The sequence below is a fragment of the Micropterus dolomieu genome, linkage group LG15, assembly GCF_021292245.1.
Source record: "Micropterus dolomieu isolate WLL.071019.BEF.003 ecotype Adirondacks linkage group LG15, ASM2129224v1, whole genome shotgun sequence".
Classification (NCBI taxonomy): Eukaryota; Metazoa; Chordata; class Actinopteri; order Centrarchiformes; family Centrarchidae; genus Micropterus; species Micropterus dolomieu.
Window position 1 is genome coordinate 17,777,117 of NC_060164.1, and position 24,395 is coordinate 17,801,511.

Consider the following 24,395-nt stretch of genomic DNA (forward strand, 5'->3'; position numbering starts at 1 on the left):
CCCCCCCCCCCCCCCCCGGATCAAACTGGAGGTGGCTCTATTATAAAATATAGATGGTAATGCAGGACTCATGACAATAACTTATTTGGTGGATGTATTGCAGTGGGAATTAAAGACAAGTGTCCAATACACTGTCCCATCGCAACCTCTCTTTAATAATTATTATTTTGTATTCATTTTTATGAAATAATTGAGTCTATAACTAAATAATATAACTACTAACTTTCAAATTAGTTCAGTTGAAGTTAATAGATTATTTTTAATGAATAAGAGACAACAGCAAAGGTTGTCGCCTGTGTAAGACCTGGTGGCCTAACTGTTAAAGAAACAGTTATATTCTTCAGGAAACTTAGATCAAACAGTCAGATCAGTCTCAGTCTATTGATAAACTGTAGGAAAAACATTTCAACTCTGGCAGCGGGCGGGCGTGTGCATGAGACAAGAATGACCGCGACAGTTTCACGGGATCACCCCAGTTACACAGAAGCCGCTGCCATGGTTACCTCGCGGAGTGCTTGTTTGCCTGTCTGTTGATGAGGAGCGCAGAGCGACTCCACAGATCAAAGCCGTCTGAAAAGGCCTTATATAAACCCCGCAACAACCATTCACAATAAATGAATTTATAATTTATTTATATAAGCCAAAACCTTTAACATAAGGACGAATTAAAGCGCAACCATTCATACAGCAAAGTGTATATAGGCTATATGATTGATCAATTGACAACAAAGTCAAAGTAAACATTAGACATAGCCTATAACAAGCAATAATCAAAACATACCCAATTTATCCGATCCTTATTGTCAACTCAGTGTTGGGAAAGTTACTCAGAAATAATATTACCTACTAGTTACTTAGCATATAGCCTAGGCCTACTCCTTTAAAAAATCTTAACTTAGCAACTTATTACTGGATGAAAGAACGCCAGGCTCTCCTGATGAGTCCAAGCATCACTGGCAGCAGCGGCCGGAGTTTTTTTTCTGAGCTTCACGTTGCTGTGTTGCTTTAGCTGATGCTTCAATTAGCCTAAGTATAAATGCAGAACTGTTCGCGGTTGAAAGTTTTTTGCTGGTGGCACAAAGTTTACAACGGATGACAATGGTATTTGCATTGACTGTGACACAATAATGGCAATAATGTTGCTTACAGCTGTCGAAAATAGGCTACCTCTCTCTCCCTGTTCCCCAGTCTTCCTTTAGTTTTGGCTAACAGCTGACTTAAACAACATAAGGTCCTGTGCTGCTGAGCTGCAGCGCGGTCGCGTTTAGTAGCGCAGCGTTACTTGGATTAGTAACTTTAATAATAAAAACTGTTTTGGAAATAGTAATACGTTACATTACTCTTTAATGGGAAAAGAAATATTACAGTATTACTGCCCAACACGCTACCACTGATGCGTGAGAGCGACTGTGGTATCCACTGTGTAGGTGTGGAATGGGCAGCTGAACGCAGACAAACATCCTTGTTGATACTTGGAAAGGAAGAAAACTTTACACACATCAGCCTGTAAATGTCCTCAAATCCTCTCCATTTCACTCGGCCAGCTCCTGTAACCCCCGCCCTTCTTTATTTTATTACAGATCTGCATGATTCACATGGGTCAGATTTTCAGGTCGGAAAATACGGAATTCCAGGTTAATCCGGAAAAATCACATCCCTGCTGTACCTCCTTGGGAGCATCTGATTCTTCTGCATCAGACGGTGCGCTGGTGAAGGCGGTGGGCCATGAAGAACTGAACTCCTCCGCCCCGTTCTCCTCCTCCCCTTCATTCAGGTTGTCTGGTACAGGCTCTGCAGCACCATCACCATTTATACTGGAGGGAAACACAGACGTTGTAATGGGATAAGACAGAAAAAGATGCACTGTAAAGAGGTCATATTATGCTCATTTTCAGGGTCAAATTCTTATATTAGGGTTGTACCAGAACAGGTTTACATGGTTTCATTTTCAAAAAACACCATATTTTTGTCATACTGCACATTGCCGCAGTTCCTCTTTTCACCCTGTGTGTTGAACACTCCACACGTTTTAGCCGTGGAGTGATACATCTTGCCTTTACATGATCTTTGTTAGGAGTTGCACATGCGCAGTTCCTAGTTAGGGACTACTAGCTCATCAGAAGCAGAGTAGGGGGGGTCGTGAGAAGCCGGTAAACACGGCTTCGGCTTAGCTGTATATCCCCTTACCAGCTTAGCAACATGGACTGGAGCAAGAGTTTCAGAGTGGTGAGTTATTAATATGTAACAAATGCATCTTTCATCCATAAAGTTTTAACTGTGCTCTGCCTCTACATCACGGTAACAACTTTATGATTATTGACTGCCTGGAGGGTAGCTAATGTTTGGAAGGGAGAGGAGAGGCAGTAGAGCCACCGGTGTTGTTGAGGGCGTGTCGGACTAGCCGCTAGATGAGCATTATGATGCGCATTTTGCTGTGACGTCACAGACAACAAAAGGAAAAGGCTGGACTACAGATGAGCCGTTTTCAGGCAGTTCAGAGCAGTGTTTTCTGTGGGAGATGGTAACTCCCTTTGGGGTGGACTTTGGGCTTTTTCACTTTGCAAACCTATTACATGCACAAAAAAGGTATATAACTCAATAAAGGAGAGGGAAAAAGCCACAAAGCATAATATGACCTCTTTAAAATTAAGTATAACTTCACTCCAATAAAAAGCCCTACTTGTTTTTTTAATATTTTGATTAATGCCAATTACTCACCTGTAGTAGAGGAACTTTGACAGGATTGCTTTCTGATACCAGTGCTCTTTACTCTTTTTTTTCCTCTGCCACTTCTGATCAATTAGTCGCTGGTAAAACTCTTTTAGCCATGTCCAGTCTCCTGTCTACAACACACATAGCAGGGAGAACACAGTCACTTAAAAACTTACTTAAAAGTTCAAAAAGGAAACATTTAAATACAAAAATCCTCGTAATGGAATAGGGGCTCTCCTTGACTCTAAAAAGTCTGGAATATGCCCTGCTGTACCTGAGAAGATCTCATGAAAAGCTCTTGAATGTCGAGCTCATCCAGAAGCAATGTCCTCCCTACGCGGTGAACGGCCATACTGACATGGGACTTGCTGTAGGGAATTTTCAATAGCTTCTTGATGTTCTGAATGTGACAGAAAGCAATGTTAACATCAGGTGTTATGTGCACAAAAAGAAAGAAATGTTTAGCTTTGCAGCAGCTCCACAGACCTCTGAGTCTGATACCACGTCAACATCATCCCCGATGCAGTCAATGAAATCATAAGCCATCCCAAAACTGCAAAAGAAGAAAAGGCACTTAATCACTACTGAGTTTTTACAAATGGTGATGTGGATTAGGGTCAGGTTGATTAATGATTTACAGAAATTCAATGGCCAGGAAAAGGCTTCCACTGATGAATCAGCATCCATGGCTTACCCATTGAAAACCAAAATATAAATGCAGCTGATTAGGGATTATTAGCGCTTTCAGCAATGCAGCAAGAAGTTATCCAAGGCAGTGGTATAAATGTGAATACAATTAAAGCCTACATAAATCTTATTGAGCCCTCACTGTCCACACTAAAAGGTGTTTAAAGGATAAAAAAAATTTTGAAACATTTTTAAACAGATAAATAATTAAATGCCATATTGTGCATAGTCTTTATTATTCTTTTATAACCTGTATATTTTGTCAATTATATATATATATATATATATATATATCTCACGCACCTAGCCACCAAAGCAAATTCCATGTAAGTGTAAAAACTACTTGCAATAAAGCTGTTTCTGATTTCTGTATATTTTGTCAATTATATATATATATATATATATATATATATATATATATATGTGTGCAATGTATTTCTTTGGGGCAAAATGTCCACAAAAAGTGCTTCTTTTTGCCACTGACACTCTCAAAAGTGTTATAGGAGGTGTCTGACAACATAATGGAAAGGATCTCTACGAGTGACTCCCGATGACACCCTTTGTTTGTAACAAGAAACTGACAGCTCAATCAAGGACAATTCTCACTGTGAAACCTCGTAAGAGGCGAGTTGTTTCAGGAAGACGACGGTGGAAACGTGAGACAGAGTTGGAGAGAGGAGTTTGTTGTGTTAGAGTAACGTTCCTCTACATACACAACAAACTCATCTCCCTCGTTTCCACCGGCATTACCTAGAAACAAACACCATTTTCCAGATTATACTTTGGTAATTAATATCATACGAGTTGTCAGCAATCATACAAGACTGTTAGGGATTGTTTTACAGTTTTGTCCCACCACTATGGGAACAGGAAGGTGGCTACGTGGTTTAAAAGACTGCTATCTTCACGTAAAGAACGGAAAGCTTACTGCCTTTAATAAGCAAATACTTCTCTACAAAGAGCAACATAGTTTGACACCACAGTAATAAATCAAGTAACGGTATTTCTAATGAAATTATTATACCTGGAGAAAGGCTTGCTCTTGCTGCTGGACCCTAATATAGTGGTGCCAGCGCTGCCAAGCTGGGGGTTTTCTCTCAGCCAGTTGGCAGGAGGCAGCTTCAGGTCTGTCTTCTCCTGCAGCAAGGCATAGGTGGTAGGAGGTGGGGCAGCAGAGTACTTGACAACAGCGCGGCTCTTTATTTCACTGCTGCCTGTGCATACTGCAGAGTCCTTCAAGATAACAAAAGTAAAACATGCAACCAGGCATCACTGATTGAGGTTGGAGTTGGTTTCAGAGTCTGGTCCTTCTACAAGGACCTTTGGCTATTAAACAGCTTTCATGGTTAATTTGCATCTACAGCTGACTGTGTCTGGTGAATCTGTAAATCTACTATCTTACCATTCCAACTGTAGGATAGGAAGACACATCTATTACCATCTTACATAGAAAACTACCATGTTTGTACAGGAACAGCCCGTGAAATAGCGTCTCTTTGTTCTCTGCTCGGTGTAGTTACTTACATGTTTGCTGCTCTCTCCTGTGCAGGTAGGGCCACTGATTTCTTCCTTTGCATTATCCAAGGGGATCCCAGGCTCTCTGTCCCCAGCTGATGCGCTCATACTGGACACACGTCCGTTCAACCCAGCAAACACTGGCAATTTTTAATAACTACACAACATACCCATGGTATTGACAACTCATGGACAATGTACACATTAGCTAGACAACAAGCGAGATGCGTCAATTATGTCAATAAAGTTATTCGTGTCACTAGTTTGCTAGCTTGACAAGCTAACTTAGCTCCTCGAAAGAGCAACCCTGACTTAGAGCTGTAAAAAAATTTTAAAAAAAGTGTAGTCACACAACACGGTTGTTCAATTAAAGCTAAACGACACTCACATGAGAGGCTGTTGTCGCTTTTTTTAGCATAAGTAATGTGTAGCCCTTACTTAACTAGCTGAATAAGCCTGCAGCTTCTTCTCTTCTTTACCAGTCAGCCAGTCTGTTGTTGTCAGAGCACAAGTTAGTGCGAGCACCGAGCAAACAACAACTTCCGGTTTCACCGTCCTAAACTTAATATATTTCTTAATTCGACAACCGTAATTAATCCGCATCTTAGAAAAAAAAGACACGATATCCTTTAGCCGTCTCTAACGTAGAATATCAGCTTATGTTACATGAAATATTTCAGCATTCGTGAGTGATTGATGGAGACAAATGTATGAACCGGAAGTACTTTCACAGCTGCCAAATCTTTCTAGAAAGACTGAGTACATTCTGTTCTGTTCTGCTGTATTTTATTTTGAAATCTACTCACATGTTGCCTTCCTATGTGTTGCATGTATTTTGTTTAGTTATTCTTTTACGGACATTTATTGTAGCGAAAAGTATATATATTAAATTTAATTAAAATAAATTAAATTACAAAAAACATATAGAGTGATAGAGGAAGTGAAGTATTGAGATATTTTATTTATGAAGAAGTAGCTATATCTGAAAAAAAATCTAAAAATACCCTTTAAAAGGAAAACATTTGCGACACAAAGTAAAGAACAAAAGTAAAAATGCTCATTAAGTGGTTTGTTTGTTTTTTGTTTGTAGTTATATGCATAAGCTACAAACAAATAACAAAGTATTTAGATTTTATAACAAAGTAAGTAGTAGGCTTACCTATACCTGCAGCTCACAAAAGTACAAAAGTGAGAAAGTAGTTATATTATATTATATAGGCAGTGGATCGGATGAAGGTCAGAGGTTATATAAGGTCAAGCAGCTGACTGACCGAACAGGGAGGAGCTGTGAAACGTTGCTACAGGCAGTTCGTTCCTGTGCTGCTGGCGACGTTTTCGACCTCGCCAAAATCAAATGGGACCTGAAAACTATAGCAACTCCGACGCTTTCGGACATTTAGTATAGCCAAAAGTTTATTACAATGGGAAGCTGGAAGAATCACGTTCGTGCTCGACTGCAACAGAGAGACCAAACTGAGAAACTCCCATACGCTGGCGTTTTCACAAGCTGTAAGATTGTCCTTTCTCGGTCTTTGCAATAATGATGTTATCACTGTCTTCATCCAAGGACATATGTCTGTTTTATTTCTAGTGTCTCAGTTGGAGGAACGTTTTGAAGTTCGCAAACAAATTTTGGATGAAGTTGAGTTGAAGAGGTTAGAAATGTAGGATTTCACTTCACCCCATATTTGGCCTTACTATTGATCTGGATGCTCAAAGCTTGATTTTTTGTTTGTTTTAAATCTGTACACTTTGTTTTTATTTCCAGTTTAGAACTAGGTGGGGTTGAAGTTGAGAAAAACACCAGTCTCCTTCAACTCCAACTGAGAGAGAGTGAACATCTGTCAGAAAAGGTGGGTTAAATGAAGAGAAATTCAATGGGAAACACCATAGCATCAGACATTTCAGCAATCATTTAAGCAGTAGCAGTTTGCACAAATATTTGTTCTGATAATCAGAAAGTGAATGAATAGATAGCATTAGGTGCCTTTTAATCTTGTAAAATTATCATTGGCTAAATTACAGCAGGGAAAGACCTTTAAACTTGTGAAATTCACCATTCAATCAAAGGATCTTTGCTTCTTGAATTCCCAGCTGTCTCAGACTGTCTCCGACCTGACCACCGTCCTGTATCTGAAAGAGGCTGAACTGCAGTACTGGCAGTCACGGTAATTCAACTGAGCATAATCCTAAAAGACAAATCAACATTGTTTGCTAAGCCCTCTGGGTGTTTGGGTCATATTTAGACACCTTAGAAAAATGAATGAGTATTATTATTTGGCGTTTCTTTTCGCTAAAATAGGGAGCAGCAGTTTTTTTCCAAAGAAAATATTAATTATGCAAGGGATGGCCTTGATCTTTATTTAAATGCAATATAGGCCTAAGATTCAGCCTCCCTCCCGATCCCAATGAATTTTGTACAGTCCCTCACATTATATTCTCCTAGCAGACCTCATAAGGCAAGTTGAAGAAATGCAGAATTTACAGTATATTCAAAGAAAACCTTCCCATAATTGCCATGTATGTTACTAAGTAAGTAAATAAAATAATTTTAATATGGTTACATCTAGTGTTTCAGTGGCAGGGCCACTAAAACACTGTGATGAAGAAGCATAAATCCCGCTTTAGCCATTTGGTGGATGAATTTAAAATCCAGCATCTTACAGTTTGAAGTAACAATACCACAAGGTGATCAAAGGTACAATCATGTAATACAATATCTGCCATTTCATCTCTTGGCTGTTTCAGTGTGTCCCAATACCATCGAGAGGCTCTTACTCTGGCTAAAGAGAGCAAAACCCTGAAGGCGACCCTTTCAGAATATGAGTTCACCGCAGAGTGTCAATCCAAAGAGTTGGCAGCCGTGCGTTCGGCGCAGAAAGGACTAAAGGAAGAGTTGGCACAGGCTTGGAGAGAGAAAGAAGAACTCTTACAACGATGGATGGAGGAGAAGAGGGAGGAGGCAGACAGGTTGAATAAGTACAACGACACACAGGAAAGGTAAGGGAAGTGACAGTTTGATCTCTCAAAGCTCCAAAATAAGAATGTATAACATAAGGATCCCTGCGTTTCACCAGGTGGCAACGTTTGGCCAAACAGCTGAAGAAGCACCTCCATAGGGAAATGAGAAAAGAGCATGTCCCCATAGTGACGAGCTCTTGGAGTGGTACAACAGAAACGTGTCCATCAGTCATTCAGAGTAAGAATCAGCGTTCTCTTCAAAATGTTAATGCATAATGCAGTAGATACGAGGCTGCCTCTTAATTTAAAACCATTACTTAAGTGCTGCACACAGATCCTTGTAGGCACCAATAGCCTTCATGGAGATCATCCTTATGACCCTCTTAATTAACACGGTGTAGTTGATGAGGTCAAGATAAAAAGAGCTCCTTAATGGTGAATAGTTATCGTGATTAACGAAGCACTAATTGCACTGATGAAGGCCCATTTAGCCTTCATCAAATAACTCAGTGGGCTTGTAGAGAACAATGGCCGAAGTCCGCTCAAAGCTATCAAGTGCCTCATGTACAGTACTGAGGTTATGTTGTCCTCAACCCCAACTGACAGGTCCAACTACCTCAAGGATTCTCTGGCTCTGCAGTTTCAAAGGAGTCATGATGATAATGCATTAAGGCAGCAAAATCTAACCACCTTCACTTTATTATGAAGTTTAAATTGGTACTGGACCTGGACGCAGGAGGTAGCCTTTTTTATGCATTATTTGTGCTTTAACGTGATCATCAGGAACAGGCCCTTAGCTAACCCCGATGTCCCAATATGTCATGTCCCTGGTGTTTTCTTCTGAGAATTTGGGGGCTATATCAACATGGAGGGTGGGTATTTTGCAGGCTGATTCCTGTTTGTCTAAACTTGATGTACTTTTGACTACTTTCAGGCCAATAAGAAAGGAAAAAAAGAACTACATTGGGAATATGAGTGTTAAATAAAATATACTCGATTGTTAGAAAACTTTTGATTGATTTTCAAAATCAGGAACTACTGTATCAAAGAACAAGTAAAAGTATCTGACCAAGACAGTATTGATTTTTGATACTCCTTGCAACGTCCCGTTTCGGTCAGCATCAACAAAAAAAGTATCGATGTTAAATGGCCTTCTCTATAAACAACAGAATTTTATACCTGGCAGTTTTGATAAGGCTTTGAAACTACACTTAGACCTTCATTTTGGGACATAAAAGTTACAGAAACTATAATACAACAGTTATAACAGAATACAGTTACAATAAAGTAAAACATGAAAAAGTCAAATAATTAAGGGGAGGTGGTGGTGGCGGGAGTTTGATGACCTTGGTGTATTTCTGTCTACTGTCCTCGCCAGGACCCTCACATCTAATTGTGCAGAAGGAATGGATGGCACCCTCTTCAGCTGTGTGTTCAGTGTAACCTAAAACATGTAATTCAACCTTTTTGTCGCGCTCCTCTTGTCCTCAGGGATCAATAATACAACAGATATACACCGGGCTCTCTTGGACCACAACCATGTCTCAGCTGTGTCAAAAGTCTAATATTCCCATGGGATCCTGCAGATGACTGTTCTAAGCTCAAGGATTACCCCTCTGGTTCCCCCAGTGCTTGTAGTTATAAAATGAATTGCCCTTACGAGATGTCAGAACAATGACTATGGAGTTGACCCCCCCCCCCCCCCCCCCCCCCCCCCCCCCCCCCCCCCCCCCCCCCCCCCACACCCCCCTTGTAACTTTAAGTGTTATGACAAATGGTTTCTTAACTATATATGTTTGTTAATGCTCCTAAAAATGTATTTATATTATAGGCTCTAAATATATTGTTTAATTTATACTTTGCTAGAGTTCCTAACTGTATGTTTGCTGCTTTAACTAAAATCACCCCTTTTTTCCCCAAGAAATGTCAAGTACACTACAGTTAACCTATCACATGTGCACTTTGTTCTAATTTGACAATTTAGAACAACCTCTGCTCATCTAGTTCATATCATTTAAATTGCAGAGGCTGGTGTTGTTGCTGGCTTAGTTATAGTGACTATTTCAACTTGTAACTCTTGTTTATTTGCAAACTTCCTCAGTTAAAAAAAATATTTGAAAATAATTGAATAACCTCGTATAATAATAACCTTACTTTTAAACTCTATTTTAAAATTACTTTTGAATAATTAACATTTCTTATTAAAATAGAAAAACCGAATTCTATCCCAGATGTTGTTCTGTTGTAAGTATGTAGTGTTGTTTTTCTATTTCAAGTGTTTAAAAAAATAAAGTCACTTATACTCTAATTTTGTTTGTTTTTAAGTGAACTGCCTCTCTGTCACTTTGTCATCCATCAGAGAAACTGTTCCTGATTGAAAACAAAGTTATGTATGTTATGTTAATTCTTGACCACACTCATTGCAGTCATTTTGGCTTCTGAGGTCCTGAACAAACAAACAAACTGGGTAAAAGACACGAAAATTCCACATCGTACATTTAAATAATTCATTTGCTGTATTTTAATATTACAGTCACAATTATGAATATTTTTTTTCTTTTCCTGTCGGAATTCCAGTTCCACATCTCCATGGCAAATTGAGATCACATTTCAGGTTGTTTGTTTGCTGCACGTTTCCATAGTCACCAGTGTTTGCATTAGTTGTTAACTTGGACTGTGTGTGGTGTACTCAGTGGACTTGGACTATTAAAATGGTAAAAGGTGGGAAGCGGTATTCTTCAATGAGCAACGATGGCAAATGGGTAAGAAATACTTTATTTCATCACATAATCAAATCATTACAGATTGTAACATTCAAACCTGGCTTTTCTTCAATTTTCTTCTCAGTTTGCTCATCCAGTTTTACCAGAAAATGAGACAAGGAATCGTGAGACTTGTACAAGCACTGGGATCATGCTGACTCAGGTTAAACCATCATTGCCTCAGGCTTTCAACTTCAAGCGCTATCCAAAATGGAAAACTCAGCAGGTGTGTATCTGCAGTAGGTAATACAGTGTTTGGTGGGGCTACCTATCGAAGCTTTTCTGCAGAGATAGAAAGAGCCTTCTCATTTAATCCAATTACACTGTGTTCAGCAAATTGTTCTTCCAATATGTTTCTTTTCAGGAACCCAGAGAATATCCATTCTCAGACCATGACAACAAGTATGCTTTGAAAGACAACATCTCTATCTTCACTCATGTGAGTATGAAGAGAAATTCAGATCAGATACATCACCACATAACTCCTTGAAAGGAAACCTTATCTTTTCTGTATCCTGTTGGTATATTACAGGGTGTGGGACGCAGGAAGTGTCTTGAAGATCACAGACAGCACAACACCCACTTCTGCCTTTGCCATGACGCAGCTGACAGCAGCACTGAAGAGATTGGGGGGAACATCTACCACACTGACTTTGTGGTGAAGCAGGCTGTTAATGTTCCAACCAGCACCAGAAGGTTCCCCCGCAACCACAAGCAGAAGTCTGCAGAGGCAGCTTTGGCACAAGCAGGGGAGCCATTCATGTGGTTTGGACGACACGACTCTGACCCCTCAGAGAACCTGCAAGGGCTGGCACCTTCCAAACCCTAAGATGCTCCTACATTTAGGGCACTAGATGGCATAGCATAGAGAGGGTCCAGCGAACTTTCCGGAGGGTGCTGCTGTCAAATAAAGCATTGAATTAGGAACGTCGGATAGCATTTTCTCTTGTTAGGAGAAGCCTGGAGTATTTTGACAGTTATATTCCAAATAGGGAAAATTAGGAACTTTACAAACCAGATTTTATTCCACAACAAATCCAAATAGACTGGAAAGTGGACTGTGAACAATCCACTTAAAGTAAATTATTAGTAAATTAACAATATATATAATCAGTACATCTTATTATATAATTGACTGTGTTTAAGTGGATTTGATGATGCTATTTTGAGACATGTAGTAAATTGTCCTGTATTTAAATATACTTTTACGCACATAATCTGTATGTAGGCTACTTGAAATGTAACGTAAAAAAAAGTCAGTAAAGTGTCAGTGTCAAATTACTCTTTCAGGTATGTTATTAAAATGGATTAAAGCGACTCTTTTGATTTGGCATTACCCTTATTAATTTGGGATACTCACAAAAGCCAGATTGTCAGAAGTGTCAAAAATGAAGCAGCAGAGGCCAATATATCCTAACTTTACTGGACAGTTCTTTATTATCAGTAAGTATCGGAATCGCAGCAAAATATATCTTTTTTTTTTTGATTCCACACATTCTTTACCTTGTCTTTGTGCCTACCTTGCACACAATGCAACTCGACCACCCACAGCTCTGTCATTCGGGTGTGTTATGCTACTAGTGGCTAATGCAGCCTGCATGCTAGCATCAAGCAGAGATGAGGTGCAGGCTACAGTAAATGATGATGTAAACTCATCGTTTCCTAACACCACACCACCAGATTCTATTTCATATTGACAATTTTAGTCTTTAAACCCAACTAATGCTACCTCAACTTATGTCACTGAAGGTATTTTATCAGACTTTCCAGAGCCAATTTACATCCCCTTTAATGGTATCTTAATATAGCATTGTCAAGTGCACTTTAATGTAGTCAAGTATATGTTAAATCTTCCTAAATATATTTATACTAAGCACCATTTTAGTATGTCACAATTAGCACATTTAGCCTAGTGCATTAATCATGAGTGTATTTGAAAGCACACTTAATATACTAACATTAAGTATAATTTAGTGTAGTATTTTACTGTGCGGGCCTTTTTGTAGGTGAGAAAATAAGAGCAAAATAGGAGCAATACACTTTTAGGTAATGGAAGCGTCTAAACACAATCATGGATAGTCATTATTTCATTTCTATCAGGGGCCACTGGAGGAGCCCCTTGAGGGACATTTGGGATATTGTGATAAAAAAACATCAGTAGTTCACAGTTTTGCCAGCAGAGGACGGCAGGTGTGCATGGGTAATCAGTAGGCTTGATGATCCACGAGTTGTTCAACAGCCAAGTTGTGTGAGAATATAATAACCAAAACCCCCGTGTATTGTGCATGCTCTGGAGAAAATGTGGGAGGAAATAAAAGAATTCTGCTATTTTTATTCAATGCATATCAACATGAAGACATTAAATTAGAGCATGTGAAATAAATTAAGCTTGATTTGAGTCATAATGCATGGGTTAGTTTCACCCCTGGGGATGAAAGGGATGGATGTGTGTGTGTGTGTGTGTGTGTGTGTGTGCTTTCCATACAAGACAGGAGAAAGCGTGGGAGCGAATAACAGAGAACACTGCTCAGAGAAAAGCACTTAAGAGAAGAGTATCCCCAACATCTCTCTCCAATAGCTGATGTTTTCTCCAGAGTACATTCTGACCAGCTGCTTGCTTTACTGTAAGTACCCACCGGGGAAATAGTTTTTTCTCACAAGCTTTCTTTCAGCAATAGTAATTAGCTGATTCACATGCAGCACTGACCTTGTAAGAGTTTGTTTCACTTTTCAAAGGTGACATCTCATAGTTTTTCATATAGCAAGACAAGAAAGCTGTTAGACATCCATCTGGAACTGCCATCCTTTGTGATTTCACTTTGAGAATGTCGCACACATTGTTGCCTGCAGGTGCACAACTGACACCAAGCTGCAGGGCGAGGGGTTTGTAATGACCATACCTTTGATAAAACAAACAGGTGCACAGATGGGGGGGAAAAGGTTACCAGCTCTATTTTAACCCCATCTTTGCCATGTCACTGATACAGATGCCTACTGTATATCGTTGCTATACATTTTTGTTTGTCAGATTAAAACAAATTAACCTAAAACACTTTTTAAAGAGTGTTTATTAAAGAAAAACACCTGTGCCTTGTGTTAGACAGTTGGTTCTGTCTGGTCTTGACTGGTTGTCTGCCACCTCTGTCCCTGTGGGTGCAGTTTGCAGACTACGCTTTCCTTTGGACTTGCTACGACTTGAACAACTCCTCCGCATGGAAGCCACCAACACTTCATAATCAGAAACTCTCATTAGCGCTGTCAGAATAGCAGTAAGGCTTTTAATACTTCACAGGGGAGTGAGAACTCTTAGGAGAGCGCATTGAAATTGTGTGTCAATCATAGTCAGTATGTGGTTGTGTGTACTGGAAGTGCCATGTTAGGCAAGATACGCGTGTTTTATCATGTAGAGGCAAAGCCGTGAGTATATGTAAATACACTTACTTGGTGGAATATCAAGCCTTCTCGCAAGGACAAAAGACACATCTCAGTAAACAAGCATTCAACCACTAAAGCCTTGCACTTCATGAATATTAAATTAGACACTTTGAATCCTACCTCTTTGGTGTTAGGAGGCCCTAGTCTGGATTCTTACCATTTGCTGTGATTTATTCGCAGGTGCATGTGTCTCTTTGATGTGTTGAGTTGAGAGGTTTTGCACCTGTAAGAGAAAAAAAAGCTTTCAAAACAGGAGGTGGATTTGCCAGACAGTCAAAATGACAGCGACAGAAGGAAGATTTGTGTTACCCTGATGCATTGTGTGCGTGTTTTTGTGTGTGTGCGTGCGTGTGTGTTCTTTTCAAAAAAGAGGCTGCTGTGCTGTTTTGACATACTCTGTTGTGTGCACAGCCAAATCACTTTTTGTCAAACAAAATCTATCTAAATGTTAGTTTTTTTCATGTCAGTTTTGGCATCTGTTCTGACGTTGTGCATTTTGCATTTTGACCATTACCTATTCATTAAGGATGTGACTTGAAAAGGGAGTTGCCATGGAGATGCTGCTGTTAAATCACATAGCTCAAACATTTTTCTGTTTATTCTTTTGCCAATTATACTGTAACTAATGTCTAGCTTCCCCCTGTTTGTTTAGATTCCCCCCTCTCCTCTTATATCCTTTTTGGTGACTGACCTTTCAGACTCAAACCCCTTCCCCCTCAGAATCATGTCCAAATAATAACTGTAAAGTCCGTAAGGGCCTTCAGGAGAAGCCTTCCTTGGCCTGGGTTACACTGGGTTACTCCTTCCAATCTCCTGACAGTCATTCCACTTGCACTACTTATTTCGTTAGTGGTTAGTGTCCCCTGCCAGCCTATGGTCCTTGTTCCGTAATGGTCAGGGGCCCTCCAGAGTCTGAGGGTAGTGATAAAGGTGGCTGGCTATCTCATTTCCACAGAGGACAAGATAACATCCTGAGAACATTCCCATCACTCTAGGAGTTTGTTCAGTTGTGATAAGAGCTCCCCTGCTAAAGCTCAGCTACGAAGCTCTGCGGGTGTGTATTTGTGGTACTGAACATGTGTTTAAATGGAGAGCTTGTTGCTGCAGTCCTGCTTTGGTCTGCTTCCCATGTTGCAGGCCCAGCATCATGGAATCGAGGAGTGCTGCACAAACACTGCCTCAAAAGATCAGACCTCTCCTTGCACTTAATCACATTCATTCCTGTATTTTTCAAACCTCCGACACAGTTTACATGCTAATTTGTGTGTAGGTGGTGTGTATAATTACATTAGGCGGGTTTTAAGCAAAGACTTACAAGCAGCAGCCTGAACAAGTATCCCACCCGAGAGAGAACAAGAAAATAGTTTATACAAGGATGGATGAATTTATCATGCATAGTTTAGAGAAGAAAATCACATTCCAGACGGTGGCAGTTTGTAACTTGTGATTAAATAGCAAAACTGTGCTAAATAAGAGTAAAAAAGATTGATTGGTTTCATTTACGCCCGATGTCTTTAGCATTTGAAATGAGATACTAGCTAAATGTCAAATGTTTTCAAGCATAAACAGTATTTTGGATTCTCTGCTTCTGTTATTTGTTATAAATTCAGAGTAAGGGGCAAAATGCAGAGGCAACCTTGAGACGACACGAATGGACATTTTTATCCTCCGCTCAGAAACACACAGTGGCTCAGTTTGGCTTGCCACTTTTGTACAATATTACCAAGTATTTCATCACTACTTAAGAAGCTCCACCCTTTTAGTTTCCTCTTGTCTGCTCCTTCATAGCCACAGCATCACAGCCTGTTAATCTCATTAGGTAAAATGGATACATATATTTTGATTTATAGATCAGGAGCCCGACCACACACACCGCAGAATCTGCTTCTTTACACTGTCTCTCATAGTTGTCCAAAAGGAGGTTGTTATTTCAGGAATCTGATGAAAAAATATGTCAACAAGTGAAGTTAGTCACATTTGACATGTTCCTCTAATTGGATGAGACAAGTGCAACTTAAACAAAGTGACACCTCAGACAATTTAGCTTAAATTCTGCGTCCTTCGGCTGCTGCTTTCTGTGTAAAGTATGGAGACTGCTGTTGTTTTTCAGATGTTACTCTATAACTTCCTGCTTTCAGGTCCATTACATGCCCTATCTACGGTTCATGCAGTCAGCCTTGAAAACTGCGCATCTCACATAAACATTCACAGTGTTCTATTTCCTGCTGTTGAAGGAAGCAAAAACACACAAAGACCTCACAACAAGTCTAATTAAGTGTTTTCACACTTATTCTCCAGTCAAAGGGGTAAATCTGCCTCATTTGCATTCTATTGGAGGCATAAATATAAGCCAATGAATGTCTTTTAAAGGCTGCGATGAATGTGTCAGAGGCCTTAATGTGGTGGAATATAATTAGATGTGAGTGCGGTCAGAGTGGTATTGTGTGGCTTTGTTTGAATCATATTATGTCATTTCAAAAGCAATGTTAAGAGACATTTTGCTGCTGCACCGTATGCACACTTAGTGAAGGAGGTACATATAGTACAATGGCACACTCTTAACAAGCTGACATCATTATCAAATGTAAATTACACTCCCATGAGCTGCTCATTACAATATCCCATATGTAGCGTGTGTCACAAGTTGTTAATCTCATTTTAACATGATCTCCACTTTTTAGCTGTTGATAATTATAAGTGCCCTGGTAGTGATGTTGCAGTTTTTCTCAAGAAGGAGAAAACATGTGAAATGATGTGAAATGTTTATCTAAAATCATGAGTGAGGTCACTACAGAGGTGGCGGGGTTGTCCATAGTGACATATACAAGGTTATTTTGAATAGAAATAGATTATTTGATCGAATAAAAGACGGATGAATGGTTGGACTGAATGAATAAAGGCAGTTTATATTGATATTAGAGACTGTAAAGCAAAAGAAAGTGTTATAGTATGCATACAGCACCAAGTAAAAGGAAATGCTACTCAATAAAGTGATTTAAGCATGAGAGACTGATTCAAGGTTGCAGTGAAATATTCATTGAAATGAGGTAACGAGTGGAGCAGCATAAGAATAACCCGTCTTTAAGGATTAACATAACCCTTGGAGATGTTATTGTATCCCCGTAACCAAGTCTCGACTTCAGCAGGTGCAGAACAGCTCTCCCTCTCTGTGAGTTACTGCATTAAGTCCCTCAAATTTAGTGGCACAATCATGAGCCTCCCGTTCACTCTCTGGAGTAGAAGAATCGCTTTGCATTTTAAAAAGGTCAAACACTCAGATCTCTGCCAGAAGGAATTGAGGGAAGAAATAATGTCTTTCTGCAGAAATATGCAGGAGCACACTACTGATCCTCTCAAATACGCACTGTACAGTGAACAGATTAGAGTGTGTGTGTGTGTGTGTGTGTGTGTGTGTGTGTGTTGACTGTCATCTTCTAACAACTAGTGTCTAAACAAAAGCAAATCATGATATCAAACCCTAATGTGATGAACATTTTAGTCATTTTCAGGACTGTATTGATTCAGTATAACCACACTCCTATGCTAATGGCAGGAGTTGAAGAGATTTGAAATTGTACAGAGACAAATAAAGCACAGTAAGGTGATTTACTAAGCAACCTATAGTAAACACAACAGATGATAAGCTTATAATTAGCAAACACAGGTTTTTGTAGGATTAAATCTGCAACAGTAAAGCAGATTTGGAAACAACTTATAGGCCTATATTCAAAATGACAAAAAGAGGGGAATTCTGCCATGGCTAATAGATTTAGGAACCCAACATATATGTTACATACTTCATCACACATGTCATTTCACAACATTAAAAAATACATTGCATCATCTACTTGGTCTTCATCATTAGATTTTCACATTTTGGTTTGGTAATAGTTTAAGTGCATCTGTGTCTGGTATTGTTTTATTTTGTTGTTTTATTTGGGGAAAAAGATGCCTGTATCTAAATCAAATTTTGACTTATAGATACAACTTCATGGCAGTGATTCAAACACTTTCCTCTGTCTCTTCCTCCCCCTGTCATCCATCCCCTCTGCTGCAATTGCAAAACATATGCTTCAGTTGGTGTCCCCTGTTGGCTTGTGTTGGTCTTTGGAGTGTTTGGGTTCATGCCCAGTAGTTACATTGTGCTGGGGACAAAATGACCACAGGGAAAGATGCACTAGGACAGGGCCAAGAGCCCCCAGGCCTGGGACCACACACAAACACACACACACAGGGTACATGGTGTAGAACCGATAGCAAGATCCAGAATAGAAGGTATGTAAATGATTCATCTATTGCTATTGGTGATTTTCTTCATCTTTGTGGGAAGCTCTATTCAAAGCCTATGATGTGATGGAAGTGTTGGAAAAGTATGCAGAGTGAAGCAACCAGGAAATCCAAAGTTGCTCTCTGCATCTGTGCCGTGTTACATGGCCGGGACTACTGTGTGAATGAATGAAGGTTCCACAATCATTCTACTGCTGAGACTGGAACTAAAACAAGGGAGACTAGAGATTGCATGTTTAAAGCATGACATCAAGGCACAGCTGCAGTAGCTGCTATCTGCACCTGTGGCATGAAGAGGAGAAATGAACTCAGTGATTCAGTCTGTCTGCCTAACAGGAATACTTACAGCCAAGGCCAGAACATAACCATAGCTCCCTCTGAACATTGGTACCCACACTTTATCTCGGCCTCATCAGACTACAGGACATGGTTCCAGTAATCCAGTCCTTACTCTGCTTGTCTTTAGCAAACTGTTTGTGGGCTTTCTTGTGCATCATCTTTAGAAGAGGCAACAGCCACCCAGACCAATTTGATGCAGTGTATGGTCTGAGCACTGACAGGGTGACCCCCCACCCTTTCAACCTCTGTAGCAACGCTGGCAGCACTCATACGTCTATTTCCCAAAGACAACCTCTGGATATGACGCTAAGCACGTGCACTCAACTTCTTTGGTCAACCGTGGTGAGGCCTGTTCCGAGTTGAACCTGTCCTGTTGGACCACTGTATGGTCTTGGCGACCATGCCTCAGCTCAGTTTCAGGGTCTTGGCAAACTTCTTATAACCTAGGCCATCTTTATGTAGAGCAACCGTTCTTTTTTTCAGATCCTCAGAGAGTTCTTTGCCATGAGGTGCCATGTTGAACTTACAGTGACCAGGATGAGGGAGTGTGAGAGCGATAGCACCAAATTTAACACATCTGCTCCCCATTCACAACTGAGACCTTATAACAGTAATGAGTCACATGACACCGGAGGGAAAATGGCTAATTGGGCCCAATTTGGACATTTTCACTTAGGGGTGTAGTCACTTTTGTGAGATACTGTAAATGTTTGCAGCCGCTTATGTGCAAAAATACACTATAAATACATTTCAATTCATACTGAGAATATTTATCCTGGAATAACAAATAATCTGTTGCAGTGATTTTTAATCACTCTCCATGAAGAAACAATTGCCAATGAACAGTGGACAGGCAATGGGTTGTGTTACTTTTTTATATAGACCAGACATAGGTTGCATCCCATGACGATTTTGAACATGCCCACAGCCTCAAATGTTGGTCTTAAGGAAAATATAGCAAGATAACTTAAATTTCAGGAACCTAAATATACAAGAAAAATTTCACACTACACAGAAAGAAACAGTGGCACCAAATATTACAATATTTTAGAGCTCCCTCTAAATTTTTCAAATAAGGCTTTCACCATTTTTCAAACCCTTCACAAGCTGTTAGTTAACTCCAGAACTTCGGGGGTTCTGTTCCAGAAGTAGGAAAACCTTAAGACAAACACATAAAGAGGTAACATAAATTACATGGACTAGGCCTATATATTTTATATATAAGTAATTACATGAGAAGTACCTGCACTGCTGTGCTTGTACATTTTCATGGGGGCTGTATTGTTTGCATATTTCTGTGCTGACAAAGTAATTGCTTGACTTTGTTAAAATCCTGAAAGTTACAATTTCTAATGCCATGAGCTGTAGTGGATGCTAATTTGTTGTAGAATATGTAAAGAAAACCCTTGATGTCATGACTTGGGCTCACTATAGCCTCCTAGCTAGTTAAAACACTTTTTAAGTGAAAAATTGATTTACACACATTTAATGGGTTTCACCAGACAAACTAACGCTAGCTAGTTTGTACGTAGGGATTAGCTGTTGCTAAATATTTTCACAATATTTTCATATTTGTCCTGAACCAATTGACAAAATAACGTTAGCATGCTAATATATAACCGGCTAACCAGCTTTGAGTTAAGTTTAATATATTGTTTGCTATGTTACAGCATGATGCTTGAGTAACCTTCTTGTTATGCGTAGCTTAGGTAAGTTAGCATATTGCTTTTGAGTGGAGGGTGCTTGTTTGTGGCAACCAATTTACACATTAGCCTACTAAAATCTAAACTAGCTAAACAGGCTACATTGTTTTTAATGGCGCACCTCAGTTTAGTAAATAATCTGAAGTTAGTTAATAAGAACTTTAAGAAGTCTACACAAAAATGGATTGGCTGATTCCAAAAACAAAAATTCCAAAAACATAACTCAGTAGATATGCTCTGATTACAGGAACCAAAAAACCAAAAGTGTAACTAATTTACATGTGGATATGTGAGTACTGCATTAGGATAGACTTCATCTATAATTTACATTTTTTGATAAAATTATAGGCCTATGTATCTGATTGGCCAAAACATTAAATTACAGTGGGGGAAAAAACAACCAACAATCGAGTCTAATAGGACACATCACAATCACAAATCGCCTTTCTCGAAATTTCCCACTGTCCCATCTCTCCATCAACTGCAAGAAGTGGCTCTCATCTGTGCTGTGCGCGCGCGAGAGCCCCTTTGAATGTGTGTGTGTCTGCGTGTGGTTGTGTGAGGGAGAAGTGGGCAAAGGCTCCGCCTCACTCAAAAAAGCGAGAGAAAAAAAGGAAAAGCAAACTGATACACACCTCTCAATTCTGGCAGGAGGAAAAGAATAGGAGTGTTTATGAACCGTATAAGTAAACAGCAGGATAACCAGGCACGCCGAAAGCCGAGGCTACTTCCCCCCGTAAAAACCGACACCAGGCACCGTTTCCCAGCGCCGGAGATTGTCCCGTTGCGTTCAGGATTAAGTTTTTATGTCATCTAAAGGTGGATCATTATCCAAATCCGAGATAACAAGCGAATTTGAAATGCGTAGCCTGCGATGCTATTTCTGGAGCCCCCAAAGCCGACGTTTGAACTCTCAGTAAACATCCAGTCGAGGTAGGATTCAAGATTATTGCAAAGGTGGTGTGAAATATTTCAGTGTGTGCTCCACCGGGGTGTAGTTTTGAAAGCTATACTCGCGTCGCTGTCCATGTGTCCCTGCGCCATCGGCAAGGAGGGACAAGGGAGGGTGGGACTAGACATTAGCCGATACTCCACTTGATAGTGATGTAGCGATTGGCTTTATTAAGTTCCTAATGAGCTGGGCAGTAATAAGGTAATGGTGGGCATATTAAGGATCCAATTAAGATCAATAATGAGCTCCTTTTTAGAAATACATTTCAAATCATAAAGAATATTGACATGCACTTAGAGTTTGATCAAAAGTTTGGTACAAGTGTGTTTTTTTTGTTCGTTGCAACATTTCTTTCATGTGTATAACCACACAAATCCAGTTTGAACTTCACTTATCATCTGGAGCCTATTAATTTATGAGTGTTTAATTAGTGACCCAATCAGGCATTCATATGAGCACCTGCACATTTGGAAACAGGAGTATAATACTTCCATTTCACAGTTTTGGCACAGTGGACATTGGTTCTCAACTCTCTCTACTCTCCTTTTTTTCTCTTCTTTTTTTCTTTTACTGCATTTGGAGGCTCCAGTGGAGGAAAGCTTCAAGTGGAGGAGGAGGAGGGCGGCTCCATTGTCTGGCCAGTGAAGGGGTGGGGATTGAGGCTGTATGCAGATGTGCTGCTGGCAACGGACATCTGCTCCCCCCCCACCCCCCCGCCTCCCCATGGGCATTGTCACTACAGGCAGGGGAACTTTGAGTGGAGCTTGCCCGCAGAGAAAAGGCCTTTGTGAAAAATGTGCAGGCCATGGCGCCTGCCCTTTGCATTTGAAACGCCACGTTTACTAGAACATGTGATCATCCCAAGAAGTCTGCTTTGATTATGTGTCTTTACCCTTCAAAATATACATCACTTGCTGGTGATGCAAAAGATAGAGTAGGACTTCTTAGTTTGTTATTGCTTAGGGGGGTTTCCCTTTTTCCCAGACGTCCCACCTGCATCATCACCCTCCCTGTTCGCGCTCTCTCCACTCATCCTCCACCTTCAACTCCGCTGGGGGTTGAACTTTCTCTCACGTCTTTGTGTCCTGCAAGGGTTCAGATATGAAAGCTGGCCTCCCAAGGCAAACACATCACAGGCAGTAGCAGCTGCATCACGATGTACATGGCAGCTCCTATCAGCCCTTTTGATTTATCGCTGAGGAGGAAAATGGCAAGAAAATGCAAAACCAAGGCTTTAATATGTATGATATCATGCACATGGTAGCTATCAGTGTTATTGCCTGTGTGTGTGTGTGTGTGTGTGTGTGCGCGCGCGCATGCGTTCGTATTGGAAATCAGGAGTCTCATTTGCCTCAACAGATATTCCCTGGTGACTGGTACTGTGATTACGAACATGATTTGTGCTTGTAGGGAGCACTCTTGTACATGGCTGATCTGCTGTACGACATGTTTGTGTAGGGACTCATTTGTGTGTTTCTGCTGTATTATAACGCGCTAGCGGAGGGATAAGAGGGGGAGCAAGTACACAGATGCAGGAAAAGATGATGGTTTTTGAAAGCACAGGTGCTGGCTCTCACTTTGCTCACCACTCGCTCATTTGGTATGTGGCTTTCTTTGGACAGAGAATCCCTGTTATGGTTATTTTGTGAGACCGCTTTCTTGCCATGCTGCCTTGTCCTTTTTCTGTTGACATGATATCTTCATAAAAAGGAAGGGCTAGAAACACAGCAACGAAATAAATGTCTGAATCATGAATTGACTGCCTGTTTTGAAGTCACAGAAGCAGAGGAATTACAATTGGTTAATCATATTCTCAGAGCCTAATACTCCATTTAACACAGTAATTTGGACGCTGCTGAAATAGCTCTTGTGAACTCTTCTGAGAATTCCCATAATGGCCAGGCCACTAACGGCTTCTAAAAGTTCCCATAGGAGTTGGTTTGAGAGGATTTTACTGTCATGTGATTTTGCTATGCATTGTGGAGAGGAGGTAATGGGTGTGAAATTACACTGTGCCATCTGCAAGAGGCTGAAAATGCACAGCCTGATGTCACTCAAACACACTGCTTTGCAAAATCACAGAGCAAGGAGGATTTAGGATTTATACTGCAGGTTTTTTTGACATGGCTGCAAATCATCTTTTATTGAGTAATTCTTAGCTTTGCTTTTTTTATTTGAGAGTCGTGTGTGTTTTATTTTTTTAAAGAACTAAAGCTAATTAGCTTCTGCTTTCGTAGTTTCATGATAAAATGTGAAACAGTGTTCTTTGTTTCTTAAAAGTCCTGCTGAATTTCTGTCACACAGATCTTTAGATATCTTAAAACGTGTTTCTCAGATTATATTAAGGCGTTGATGTTGAAAACAAAGATTGTGTTGTGAAGTAGTGCACTTTGAGAACTTGCTTCAGAGGCATTACAATGATGAGCGTACAGTTCATGATACAGTACAACTTCAGTTATTCTTTCTCTCATGCTGGCTGGTAATAGTTTTGTCTCAAAGAACAGGCATTTTAAAATGCGTGTAGTGTAATTGGTGCACCTGTTTCTTGCATGCTCTAACACGCTCTCTTGTGTCTCCGTTGCTTTTCAGTCAGGCGTTTTTATTTGTGGTTGTGAGAGATAGTTTTGGGAGACGTGGACTGCACCAGACAGCAGCAGGTGTCTGATGCTCTTCACTGATAAGGCCTGTTTGCACAGTGTGCTTAGAAGATACAGGACTCTCTCAGTCCCTGTGTGTGTGTGTGTGTGTGTGTGTGTGTGTGTGTGCGCGTGCGTGGACTCTCGTCTGCCACTGATATGATATATACAATATGGAGAAGTAGATACATCCTCCGTTGTTTGCGCTTAAGTGCAACCAAAGTAATTTTTTCATACTAAACTTCGCCGTTCCAAAATAATATGTTTAATAGTCATTCCCAGTTCAGCTGGCATAGTGGCCAGAAAACAAGCAAATTATAGTACGGGGTTTTTAATTGAGTCAAATCAAACATATACCTGAGGAATCATGTCTATGGATTATGTTCAGTATTATATCCAGCGTTAT

The 24,395-nt window shown here is 40.1% G+C and overlaps 4 protein-coding genes across 7 annotated transcripts in view; 3 read left to right on the plus strand and 1 right to left on the minus strand.

Annotated features, from left to right (window-relative positions):
- The window catches only part of edrf1 (erythroid differentiation regulatory factor 1), a 15,717-nt gene extending 10,173 nt beyond the window's left edge, over positions 1-5,544 (minus strand). Inside the window, exons 1-6 of one of the 2 annotated variants that reach the window (XM_046071091.1) lie at positions 4,924-5,544; positions 4,424-4,632; positions 3,199-3,265; positions 2,987-3,112; positions 2,719-2,843; positions 1,667-1,814 (exon numbers count right to left, since the gene is read on the minus strand). In XM_046071091.1, coding sequence (XP_045927047.1) covers positions 1,667-1,814; positions 2,719-2,843; positions 2,987-3,112; positions 3,199-3,265; positions 4,424-4,632; positions 4,924-5,022 — 774 coding nt within the window. In that variant the 5' untranslated portion in view covers positions 5,023-5,544. The remainder of the gene's footprint in view (positions 1-1,666; positions 1,815-2,718; positions 2,844-2,986; positions 3,113-3,198; positions 3,266-4,423; positions 4,633-4,923) is intronic. The other variant, XM_046071090.1, reaches the window with a different exon arrangement.
- Positions 5,545-6,189: 645 nt separating this feature from the next.
- On the plus strand, positions 6,190-9,565 carry si:ch1073-143l10.2 (uncharacterized protein LOC565165 homolog). 2 transcript variants are annotated; one of them, XM_046071097.1, is made up of 7 exons: positions 6,190-6,423; positions 6,506-6,578; positions 6,683-6,767; positions 7,009-7,082; positions 7,663-7,914; positions 7,992-8,113; positions 9,367-9,565. In XM_046071097.1, exons 1-7 carry the CDS (start codon positions 6,336-6,338, stop codon positions 9,438-9,440), a joined length of 768 nt encoding a protein of 255 aa, XP_045927053.1. In that variant the 5' UTR covers positions 6,190-6,335; the 3' UTR covers positions 9,441-9,565. The 2 variants fall into 2 exon arrangements, with proteins under 2 accessions (XP_045927053.1, XP_045927054.1); XM_046071098.1 differs by having other exon boundaries at positions 6,506-6,569.
- Positions 9,566-9,607: 42 nt separating this feature from the next.
- On the plus strand, positions 9,608-11,954 carry tex36 (testis expressed 36). Its single transcript, XM_046071099.1, has 4 exons — positions 9,608-10,637; positions 10,723-10,863; positions 11,002-11,076; positions 11,170-11,954. Exons 1-4 carry the CDS (start codon positions 10,587-10,589, stop codon positions 11,464-11,466), a joined length of 564 nt encoding a protein of 187 aa, XP_045927055.1. The 5' UTR covers positions 9,608-10,586; the 3' UTR covers positions 11,467-11,954.
- A 9,077-nt stretch (positions 11,955-21,031) lies between these two features.
- Positions 21,032-24,395, plus strand: part of ctbp2a (C-terminal binding protein 2a) — a 112,829-nt gene continuing 109,465 nt past the window's right edge. Inside the window, exon 1 of one of the 2 annotated variants that reach the window (XM_046070414.1) lies at positions 21,032-21,334. The gene's annotated coding sequence lies outside the window, so the exon portion shown is untranslated. The remainder of the gene's footprint in view (positions 21,335-24,395) is intronic. The other variant, XM_046070416.1, reaches the window with a different exon arrangement.

Bases quoted from the DNA above. Each gene is read 5' to 3' on its own strand.
- tex36 (XM_046071099.1), top strand. From the start codon at position 10,587: ATGGTAAAAGGTGGGAAGCGGTATTCTTCAATGAGCAACGATGGCAAA. The intron at 10,638-10,722 runs GTAAGAAATACT...TTTTCTTCTCAG, and splicing joins TGAGCAACGATGGCAAATGG to TTTGCTCATCCAGTTTTACC. The intron at 10,864-11,001 runs GTGTGTATCTGC...GTTTCTTTTCAG, and splicing joins CAAAATGGAAAACTCAGCAG to GAACCCAGAGAATATCCATT.
- si:ch1073-143l10.2 (XM_046071097.1), top strand. From the start codon at position 6,336: ATGGGAAGCTGGAAGAATCACGTTCGTGCTCGACTGCAACAGAGAGAC. The intron at 6,424-6,505 runs GTAAGATTGTCC...TTTTATTTCTAG, and splicing joins CGCTGGCGTTTTCACAAGCT to TGTCTCAGTTGGAGGAACGT. The intron at 7,915-7,991 runs GTAAGGGAAGTG...GCGTTTCACCAG, and splicing joins TACAACGACACACAGGAAAG to GTGGCAACGTTTGGCCAAAC.